We start from the raw sequence: 11963 nt of genomic DNA, 5'->3' as shown, positions 1-11963 counted from the left end.
TTCAAACGAAATTATTGAGATTTAAAAATATTTTATAAATAGACGGTCTTATTTCCCCGTCATGGTTATAATATTATGACGTTATTACTAGGTATTATAGTTATTTGTTGTGACTACAAAAGATGAGATATTTAGAAGAGTTGATATGAGTATCGTGTAGGTACTACCCACTAGGCCATTAGGGCCCCGCCACACTACTCCGGTTTCACCGGACCGGTGAAAACGCACCGGTCATCCGGTTTATCAAAACACATTGATTTAAATATAACCCGCCACACTATCCTGTAAGTTCATGTCCTGTCATGCGTCGACCGGATTGAAACGGTACATGATGCGTTGAAAACGGAAAGGGATAAACGGATGAAATAATCAAAACACATTATTTTATATCATACCTGTCACACTGATGCGTTTTAACCGGACTGCAGTTTTCGAATTTTCAAATTTGTGATTTTTTAATTATTTTTTTATTGAATAAATTAAAAATTTATCAATTATCATCATGTTTGACATTGATAAATTTATTCAATGTATTCAAAATAATAATTCGATATGGGAAATGGGCTCCAAAGAGTACTCAGACAAACACCTTAAATTAAAAAGTTGGATGGACATCGGAAGCTCAATGTATTTAGATTGGCATGAGCTTGAAAAAAATGGAAAAGATGAACGAGGTAAGGAAACAACACAATGTACATATTTTAATATTTATAACAAAGATACAAAGATGAGATTTTGACGACCCAAAAATGTACTTATAAAAATAGCTTTTAATAGTTTAAAATGTTTAAATCGTAAATTGAGATAAATAATATTGATTATAAAAAATTGTTATTAAAAATAAGGTTTAAAAAAAATGTTACAAACAATTTTATTTTATTGATTTTATGTTTTATCGATTTTAAATACTTAAATACTTAAAATTTAAATATAAATTTATAAACCTTTACAGTTAAAAGATATTTTATAATTCTATGTATCATTTATAACTTATATAAAACAAAATAAATATATGTAAACGATATGACGTATGCTGTCATTGTATATCATGTATAATATAATATATTATACATTGTATATACATTTATTAAATTAATGTATTTATTATTAAATACTGAAAAGGTAGTATTATATAAACAATACTATTTTTTTAAGTAGAAAAAATTAAATAAAGTAAATAAAAAATATTATAAAAATTAAATTTTTTGAAATTGAAATGGCACTGATCCAGGTCCCATGAAATATTTTGCGAAGTAGTCTCTAACTTCTGTACCTTGAGTACGAGCACCCGTACCACGAACTTTTATATCATCCAACATATTGGTCTCTGTATCTTCATTGTTGAAGCCATCCCTTCTTCGAACAAAGTTGTGTAATACACAACACGATTTAATTATTTCGTCCACTAAATCAGGCTCAACTTGTATTGGTGTATGTAAGACACGCCACTTATTAGCCAGAACACCAAAGGTACATTCTACCGTCCTTCTTGCCCTTGATAGCCTATAATTGAATATAAGTTTAGTATCATTAAGACCACGTCCTGGGTATGGTCTTAATAAGTTCGAATGTAAGGCGAATGCCTCGTCTCCAATAAATACAAAAGGCTGAGGATGTTCATTTGTGTTCGGTAAATTTGCTGATTCTGGTAGATTAAGTTGATTTGAATAAAGTTTTTTCCCAAAAATACTATCTTTAAACACATTTGAATCACCCTCTTTTCCATAGGCACCAACATCAATTGCAATAAAACATAAGTTGGCATCAGCAATCGCCATCAGCACAATCGAAAAATACTTTTTGTAGTTGAAGTATAATGAACCTGAATTGTTTGGAGCTTTACATCGAATATGCTTACCATCTATTGCTCCTAAGCAGTTCGGAAAATTAGTCTTACCATAAAAAGTATTTGCAATTTCAACCCATCTTTCTGTTGAAGGCTCTGGCATTTCTTTTGGTTGTAAAACCATCCATAAAATCGTACACGTTTCTTTTACGATTTCCCCAATAGTACTCCGAGCAATGTAAAAATCAAATTTCAATGCACCAAAACTTGTGCCAGTAGATAAAAACCTTAAATTAAAAATAAATGTAATTATTATTTTAGGTTAAGGCTGTTTTATTTCATTATAAATCACCATCCACTGAACTAATTATTGCTAATAATCTAATAGTTTATTATTATATACCTACTATTATTACCTAAAATTATAACTATTTCATTATTTTGATGCATTTTTTATTTTGTTTTAAAAACTAAAAAGTAAAAGAGATGAAAAATACCTGGCGCCATATTCGTGATAATTATTCAAAGTTTATCAATCAAGGGAAAAGTGGTGACGAAGGAACTTCAAAAAAAAAATATGTTTACGCTGATGCATTAAATTTTTTGCAACAAACCGTGAAAAAAAGAAAGTAAGTTATACTTAAGTTTTTTGCAAATTAAAAAATAAATTTAAGCGTAAATCCACAATACATTTCTATGAGCGTCTCAGTTTTAATTTTGACAAAATACGTATAAATCACAAAATGTGTTAATTCATAAATTTATAAAAATTGTTCTTTTAAATCTTTTTAAATCTAAGATTTTAAAATTGAATACAAGATTTCTCGTAAACAAAAAAAAATTTCTACCAGAAAGTCAAATTAAATTTATTTTTAGCGTTTGCTAAATAAAATAGATACTTTAATTTTACAATGAATGTTTATTTTATCATTTCCGACACTTGATAATGTAATACAGGGCAAAAAAAAAGATCCTATTTAAACGTATAACAAAAATTGTGAAATTATATGGTTAGTAAATAATTTTGTTTTTACTATCAAAATTGTTCTTAATCAGATTTACAAATTAGTCATTTTAAATTTACATATATTTCTCATATATTTTATTTTTTAAATTTGTACAAAATGAATGATATTATAATTTATGATAGTTTGTATTTGTATTATATTAATAAAGTATTATTATTAGGACGACAAGTAATATGGTGGAAAATGCAGCTGATGTTTTAAATGAAGTTGATGATATTTTTCATAACACTTCCGATGAGTCGGTTATAAGAGACACTGAAAATGACACAAATATGAATATTTCAAATTTACCTGGTCCGTCTCAAACAAGCTTTCAAAGTAAAAAAAGAAAACCAGCTGAGACTCCTTTCCAATCAAAATTGTTGAATATGTTAGAAAAGTCCGAAGAAGTAGATCCTGATATAGCGCTTTTAATGAGTTTTTTAAACCACGTAAAAAAATTAACTGAAGATCAAAAACTGGATTTTCAATCTCATGTAATTAATTTTTTCAAATCTCTTTCCAAAACAGTACAACAACCGCAACATTTCCAAAATCCTGTTCACACATCCAACTTAAACAATCCTGTACCACAACCCTCAAATCATAGTATCTGTAGTATAAATCCTTTACAATCCGAAATTCCATATAATTTTCAAACAAATTATCCCAATAGTCTCAACTCTTCTCTGCATCATAACATAGGAACGCCATCAACAGTGTCCACTTCATTAACATATCAGCCATCAGATATTTATCAACAACCTTCTACTTTAACTACACCAACATCTTCAACAATACCACCTATATTTAATCCTTATTTTGTTCCTGGCCCCCTTACAGATACACATCCTTATAAAAATATTAATGACTAATAATTATTATTTAATTAAATATTAATAAGTTATTAATTATATTATTTTTTTTAAATACCGGGAAGGTAATGTTTAAAGAAAAAATTAATTATTTTAAGTCGAAAATTAATTTACACTTATTGCTGTATCAAGTAGGTGCCTACTTAAAAAAAGTATTAACTATTTTTATTTTTTATAACTTTTAATGGATTTTACATTATTATAATTTAAACTGTTATGATTCTATGCATATTTAAATAAAAATGAATGTTTTAATCTAAAATATTTAAATAGATTTTTTAAATTATATGTACCTAATCTGTGTCGGCCACTTACTTTTAATAAAGTAATTTATACAACTATTACAAGACTAGCTTGATATTGATGTATAGTGCTGAACAAGTATTGATTTTATATTTTAATTTATCTACTTAAGTTTAGAAAATATATGTAGTACTTACCTATATGTATTATGTTATAATTATAAAGAAAAAAATATTAAAATATTACTTACCTCAGTGTCACTGTCAGACGCTCTTCGGCTGAAATTGCATTTCGAAAAGACGTATTTCTTTTAGTAATATATTCACGTATATATTCCAAAAGTTCATCAAACGATGTTATGGACATCCGATAATATTCAAAAAATTTATCTGGATATTTTCTTAAATTTTCAAAAAATAATGAAAATCTTTGCGATTTTTCACGATTAACATTTAATGGATGAACCCAAAATTTACGTCGCACGGGCTCATCTAGCAGTCCAAGTGCTTCCGCAATACAAACAGCTTTTATTTTTTTATTCATTTTTATTTTTAATAAGTTTAATATTATATACGAAAAATTATTTAAATAATAACTAAATAACGTATGTCTACTCAAAATCCAAGTGCAAACAAATGATCATTTCCAATACTACAACTGCATTACTAAATTATTGTTAACAGGTGTATAGGTCAAAATTTAGGTGGAAAGGGTAACCATTTATGCGGTAAAACCGCAATAGTGTGGCGACAATGTCCCGTCCGGTTTATAATGAACGTTTTCACCGGTCCGGTGAAACCGGAGTAGTGTGGCGGGGCCCTAAGGGTATTCTTGATTGCGTATTAGCGTCGACTGTATGTTATTTGTTTCCACGTTATTAAATATAATAATTTATTGCAATTCGTAGTATTCTGAAACTGGTGACAACGGTCAATAATACAGTGTGGTCACGTAAATGTTACAATATTATTATAATAATTTATTTTGTATTTTGATAATTATATTTATGATTTTATTATTTTAAAATATATATTATAATATGTTTATTGCGCGTGTGTGTGAGGCGAACCGATGACGGGAAATATTGTTCTATTTATATTTTTATCAATTATTATAGTATTATACATTTATACCATATACCACCGTCGGCCGTCGAGTCAGTCTCTAGTCTCTACCTCACTGCGAAAGCTATACTCAATACTCTGAATACTCGGCCATAATATCAAAATAATTATGGCTCGCCATAAACAAAATGCTGTGTATGGTTATTTCACGTATGACGAAAAATTGAAAAAATCAAAGTGTAAAAGTTGTGGATCAACATTGGCTGTAAGTATCCATTAAATTATTTAAATTCTAAATTATTACATTTATACATAATACACAGAATAATGGTTAAAATTTGCTTGTAGAAATCTTAGAAATCTTAATGCATTGTCAGTAAATTGTGAAACTATTTACAAGTTTAAGTTCATTATGCATATACCTATAATTTATAATTTTAAAACTTCAAAAGTGAATATTCCTGATATTAAAGTTAAAATAGATATGAAAACCATAGTCAATGCTTGCGTAGAATTGGTAACTGTAAATGGTCGTCCATATACTATGTTAAATGATACAGGATTCAGAAAAATAATTGATCCTGTTTTGAAAGGAATAAATAAAAAAGTTTGTATAAACTCAAATTCTATAAAGTAAGTATTTTTGTCAGAATTTCCTAAGTATATTTAAAATTTATTTATATTATAATTATTATTTCTAGAAAATATGTATGTAAAGAATCAATATCCATAAAAAAAGAAATAAATATCGAAGTTCAATCAAAAGCCAAACTTGTTTCTTTGAAACTTGACGCTGTTACACGGCTTAACAGATCATTTTTAGGGATTAACATACAATATATTATTGATGACTATATTAAGCTTAAGATTCTTGCCTTAATCGAACTAACTGAATCACATACAGGTTCCATGTCCTATAATTTAATAATTAATGTTTCAGTATACACATTACACATTTATAATTTATAATTTATATTTTTTTATTTTTAGGTGTATACTTAAAAGACACAATTTTAAATATTTTGAGGATGTACAAAATTGAAACAGATCAAGTTTACACTATAACCTCTGTTAACGGAGCTAATATGCTGAAGGCTGTCAATTTAATTGAAAAAAAAATTTTAGAATTGCAGCAGCACGACTTAGATAATGAATCAGAAAATGTAGTTAATATGGTTGAATTAGATTCTTCAGATAATGACAGCACTAATAGCAGGTAATAAATATTTATAATATTCATCTTGATTTATTTTTATCTGAAATTTTTTTTAACAGTGAAACAGACCACACCAATAGCATGGTTAATCTTGATGAAGAACAAATTATTGATCTACTTGAGGAAAATCCTGATAGTAATGCCACCGATAAAGATTATGAAAAGACTGAAAATATATTATCAGATATCCAATCATTTCAAAGTTTTGGTGATTCTTCAATATTTACTGGTAAGTTTTATTTATTTTAATTTTAATTTTTAGGCATCTATTAAAAATTAACATAACAATATTCTACGTTCACAATTGAAATATGTTAAAATAGGTATACGCTGTGTTGCTCATACGTTACAATTGGCAGTAATTGACAGCTTAAAGGATCCTGGCATTGAAAAATTACTTAACAAAGTCCGTGTTTTGGTAAGAAAGCTGCGTAACCAAACCTACATCTATTTGTTAAAGAAGGAAAATTTGAAGTCTCCTATTCTTGATTGTCTCACACGCTGGCATTCTACCTTCGACATGTTGGAAAGAATCAACCATTTAAAAGAATTTATTCAAAACATGGCAAACAATGATTCTTTATTAAAAAAAGTATGCTTGAATAATATGGAATGGAAACAAATCGATATTATTTCCCAAGCACTTTTACCTGCAAAAATATGTACAAAAAAATTACAGAATGAGCAATTAACAATGTCAGATTTCTACGGAGCATGGATTTTATGTAAAATTGAAACTGAATCAATAAATAGTTCATTTTCCAAAGTAATACTAGGGTGTTTGAAAAACAGAGAGAAATATATTATGAAGAATAAAGTTTTATTATCAGCAATCTTTCTGGATCCTCGTTATAAAATAATACTTACCGACGACCAATGTAAAGATGCTATTAACCATTTGATTGCAATTTGGCTCCATTTAAAAAAAATAAATGAAAAGAGTATTGATTTAACTAGTATAAATTTAGTAAATCAAGAAGCTGATAATGATGTTATAGATGGGCTTGAGAATTTTCTTAAAAAAAAGAAGTAAACATTGAAAATTCAAATCTATCCAACAGTTCTCAAACATCAGTAGTTCGTACTAAAATTGAAACAATTTTGAAAACTTATTATATCAGTCAAAGCAGATTGAATCACAAAATCAATATTTTAAAGTTTTGGAATTCAATGGAGACAACATACCCAGAAATTTATACATTAGCCAAAATAGTATTCGCTGTTCCGTCAACACAAGTTAGCGTTGAGCGTTTATTTTCGGGATTAAAATTTATTTTGTCCCAGTATAGAGAAACATCAATTCTAAAAATTTAGAAGATCAGTTGTTAGTGCGTACAAACAGATTGTTTGAAAAAAAAAATTGTATAATCAAGTAAATATTAATCATTTTAATAATTAGAAATGTTTTAAAACTAATTTGTATATATTATCATTTAATATTAAACTATAAGTATACATTCCAACTATCATTGATAATAAATATTTATTTATAATCAATGTAGCTATATATTGTACTATTTTTTTTTTTTTTTGTACTATTTTAGCACTGAGAAAGATGAAACTTCTGTCACTATGAGTCAAGGGGAACGAAGTCATACTGAAACATCTGGAACTACTAACCCATCTTCAAAACGCAAAAAAAAAATAGTATGGTTACATAATAATAATATGTATATTATTTATATAAAAATTATTATTATATTGTTAAAATATATAAGAAAGTTTATAAAATATGTATTATATTTTATTAATTTCTAAGTCTCAACCTAAATCATAATAGACTCTTAGGCCTTGGCACTGTTATTTGAGAATTATAATACTCATAAGTAAATATTAAACCAAAATGAGTGCTACGCCTACCTTCCAATTTAGAATCTTTACCCTCAACAATCGACATCAATCATCTGAAAGGTTTTTGGTAATATTAGTTTTTGTATTGAATTGTGGTGATATTTTAATTGTCTCTGTCATCAACAGTCAACACATTAATGAAGTTTACAACAATAATTGTTAATTAAGTTGAAATGAAAATACTAACTCATAAGTTTGTTAGTTGTAATTTTAAGTTGGAATATATGTTACCATACGGTTTTTTATTTTTAAAAGAGCTGTCTATTCCCTAGACTTGGTTGAAAGCTACCAGGTTTATCTGTAGGTACCTATATATATATTTTGGTTGTATTAGTACGGTTCTATAATCGCTTAAGATTAAAATTTTTTTTTTTTTTGTAACAGGTTAAAACCGGTATAAACCACAACCGTAACCGCAACCACAATTTCATATTTTTGAAATTTATAATTAAAACCGAAACCTTAAAAATATTTTTTTGAAAAACCGAAACGACACCGAAACCGAAAAAAACATAAAGGTTACAATTCCTGTTATAAGCTCTTAAATATGCTCTAAAAAGTATTCATATAAGCGCTTAAATATGTACTAAAAATACTAAAATATGCAAAAAAAAACGTTTGTATACAAAAATTATTATTTATTATATTATTTTATTATTTTAGCTTCGATTATTAAAAAAAAAATTGAATAATATTATATTGGAATTATTGTACTTAATTGTATCATGTGCTCACATAGGTACCTCTTGGACCTCTCAAAAAAAATATGCAAATGAAGTTATGCGCCCTGATAATGAGTATATGTACATTATACATTAGAGTGGTCCTTATAATGGCGAATATGAAAAACAAAATTATATAAAAAAAAAAAAACAGAAAACTAGGTGTACCTATATGTATCTTTGTGTGAAAAGTGTGCGGGATCATTATAGGAGAGAAAAAAAGGAAGGGAAAGGAACAGGAAAAGCTGCTAAAAAAAAGAGAGCTGTTTACTGGGATTGTTTGAGATTTTTAGATGTAGTGGAAGATGAAAGAGACAGTTTTCCAAACATATCCGAGCATGAAGTGACTGGCGTTGTCGATGAAGGAGATAAAGAGGATGGAGATAAAGTAGTGCAAGAATGTGTTTCAACCGAGCAAAAGTCAGACCAATCAACTCTTCCTATAACTTCTGTACACACTCCTACTGAACATACGCAGATGTCAAGTGGTCTAAAGACTTGCTCTGGTTATTTTCAAATACCAAAATCAAATAAAAGGAAAGAAAATGCTTATATTAATAAATACTTAAAAGAAAAAAAGGAAGATAGGGATCATTTTAAAAAGTGCTTAGAACAACTTATAACACCAGAACCAGAAGAAGACGCAACAGACATGTTTTTCAAAACTATAGCTGCTACTGTGAAAAAATTTCGCCCGGACCTCGCCACTAAGACAAAAGCAAAAATTTTTCAAATCACTACAGAAATGGAACTTTTGAACCAGCAGTCACTAAATATCGGATTCACCAACATTATTCACGGTTGTTTGCGCCCAAACAAAATATTTTCGATCATTATTATTTAATGGATAACGGTGCGATCAGCTGGCAGTGTTATACTCATTACCGCATGTTTGTATTATAATTATTATCGTTCGTAATTAACGGTTCTTGCGTGAGTCAAAACTGTTGATTGTGAATTTTATTATTGTTTCGTACTTCATTTATATAATTTCTCGTTTTATTCATTATGTGTTTCGTTTATCATCCGCACTTCTTTTGCTGACACTCGAGCTGCACGGTGTTCCAGCCAGTGTCAAAGCTGATAATTATTATTACATAAGTCATAACCCCGTTCGGCGGAAACGTAATTTCATATAATATTTTTCATTCAGTCTTGTTGTTTTTGTGTTAATTTCTCGTTGTCTATTCATGTTTGCTGTGCTGTGATTTGCTTCTGTAAGTATCGTTCGTATTCACAACATTGTGCACTTCTAATATTATTTTCCCCATTCAGGGTGTACATAGGCGTACTTATAGAAGCACGTGATTTGTTTGTTGTGGTGAATTGCATGTACAGTGAGTTGTCCGTCCGAGCTGGTGGCTCGTTAGTCGTACGTTCTCGGGATTGTCACATACTATAGTATTATATTGTATTTTTTATTGTTAAAGTTGGTGTATCCCGAGACGGTAGCGTTCTGGTTTGAAGCCGCTAACGAACACCAGCTCTCAGGTAACAGGCTGACGAGCCTTAAATTATTATCATATTATTATACATATATATTTGCGCCAATAGGCCACACATAATTATTACAAATATTATTATTATACATATTATTTCAAGCCAGCATGCTACACACATTTATACATATTTACTACTTTGTGCAATACACACATATTATATTAATTTACAACTGAACAATAAAAAGGAATTTAAATAAATATCATAACAGGCCAAAGAAACAGTCTCATTATTATTGATTCTATATTACTTTTTATTAATAGTTTAAATAATTTTGAATAACGCATTTAAGCGTAGATTCGTACCGTATCTGCATTGGAGAGGACGTTGGTTGCGCGGACATTTTGGTGACCTCGACGTGATACGTTTCTTGGGTCATATTGTGATAGTTTTTTTACTAGATAATCTGGGTTGTATCGTCAGTTGCAAGTATTATCATAATTAATTATATGTTACATTGCTGATTGTAATTATATTGAAAACATAGCAGTTATTATGTGATTATAATTATTTATTTATATTCTTTGATTTGTATTCTTATTGAAATTTCAAACTGTTTTTATATTATATTCAATAACTATAGCTCCTCAACATGACATCTGCTCAATTGAAACCACTACTCAAGAAAAGAACCTCAATCAAATCCTCAATTGGTGCAATTAGCAATTATGTCAAGAAGTTCAATAAAACTACCCAATCTATCCGTCAACTTCAAATTCGACTTACTTCCTTAAACCAATACATCAGTGATTTTAATATCGTTCAACAAAACATCCAAGATCTTGATTTAGGGGAAGAAGAAGAACCTGAGCGATTGGAGTTTGAGGACAACAATTTCACACTACTTGCCATAATGGAAGACCTCATCGCTGAGGCTAGCGTCAATCAGGTTCAAAATGACCCTCATGCTTCAAATGCTCTTAAGGGAGCATCTTTAAAATTGCCAATGATTCAACCACCAACTTTTAATGGAAATCTGGAAGATTGGCCATCATATATTGATACTTTCAATTCATTATTTCACAACAACCCAGAGATAGATGATGTACTACGCTTTCACCATTTGAAATCAGGCTTATCTGGTCATGCTGCGGACATTGTCAAGAACTTCTCTATTACAGCAAAAAACTACAGTGTGGCTTATGGTGAACTGGTACGTCAATATGAAAATAAAGGCTTAACAATACAAAGTCACATCCGAGCTCTTCTCCAGACACCAAAAGTCAACTGTCCGTCGGCCATTGAGCTCAGAGTCTCACGTCCGTGCTCTTGAGGCTCTGGGACAGCCAGTAAATCATTGGGATGCATGGCTTGTAACGCTAATCTGTAGTCAACTCGATGTAACTACTGCGGGTGAATGGCAGCTTCGCCAGGATCATAAGGAATTACCTTCGTATAAAGAAATAGAATCGTTTCTTTCTAAGCGTGTAACTGCTTATATATATAATATATATTAATTTACAACTGAATAATAAAAAGGAATTTAAATAAATATCATAACAGGCCAAAGAAACAGTCTCATTATTATTGATTCTATATTACTTTTTATTAATAGTTTAAATAATTTTGAATAACGCATTCAAGCGTAGATTCGTACCGTATCCGCATTGCAGAGGACGTTGGTTGCGCGGACAACGGTGATAGTGAAAATTCCTACCACTCATCTGCAGCATCATCTACTTCATATACTTTTACCCCT

General features: G+C 29.2%; 1 protein-coding gene and 1 pseudogene across 1 annotated transcript; both read left to right on the top strand.

Moving 5' to 3' along the window:
- Positions 1-294: 294 nt before the first annotated feature.
- Positions 295-3802, top strand: LOC149059350 (uncharacterized). Its single transcript, XM_089217408.1, has 3 exons — positions 295-674; positions 2265-2415; positions 2975-3802. Exons 1-3 carry the CDS (start codon positions 503-505, stop codon positions 3666-3668), a joined length of 1017 nt encoding a protein of 338 aa, XP_089073534.1. The 5' UTR covers positions 295-502; the 3' UTR covers positions 3669-3802.
- Positions 3803-5144: 1342 nt separating this feature from the next.
- Positions 5145-9608, top strand: LOC149059349 (uncharacterized; annotated as a pseudogene).
- Positions 9609-11963: the final 2355 nt, after the last annotated feature.

The sequence above is a fragment of the Diuraphis noxia genome, unplaced genomic scaffold (assembly GCF_037042655.1).
Source record: "Diuraphis noxia isolate RWA-SAM2 unplaced genomic scaffold, SU_Dnox_SAM2 contig0001, whole genome shotgun sequence".
Taxonomy (NCBI): Eukaryota; Metazoa; Arthropoda; class Insecta; order Hemiptera; family Aphididae; genus Diuraphis; species Diuraphis noxia.
The sequence above is the reverse complement of the archived record's forward strand: the minus strand, read 5'-3'. Positions and strand labels throughout refer to the sequence as shown.

Excerpts from the sequence above, each read along its gene's own strand:
- LOC149059350 (XM_089217408.1), top strand. The coding sequence starts at position 503 with ATGTTTGACATTGATAAATTTATTCAATGTATTCAAAATAATAATTCG. Across the intron at positions 675-2,264 it reads AAATGGAAAAGATGAACGAG|TAAAAGAGATGAAAAATACC; the intron begins GTAAGGAAACAA and ends AAAACTAAAAAG. Across the intron at positions 2,416-2,974 it reads CAAACCGTGAAAAAAAGAAA|GACGACAAGTAATATGGTGG; the intron begins GTAAGTTATACT and ends TATTATTATTAG.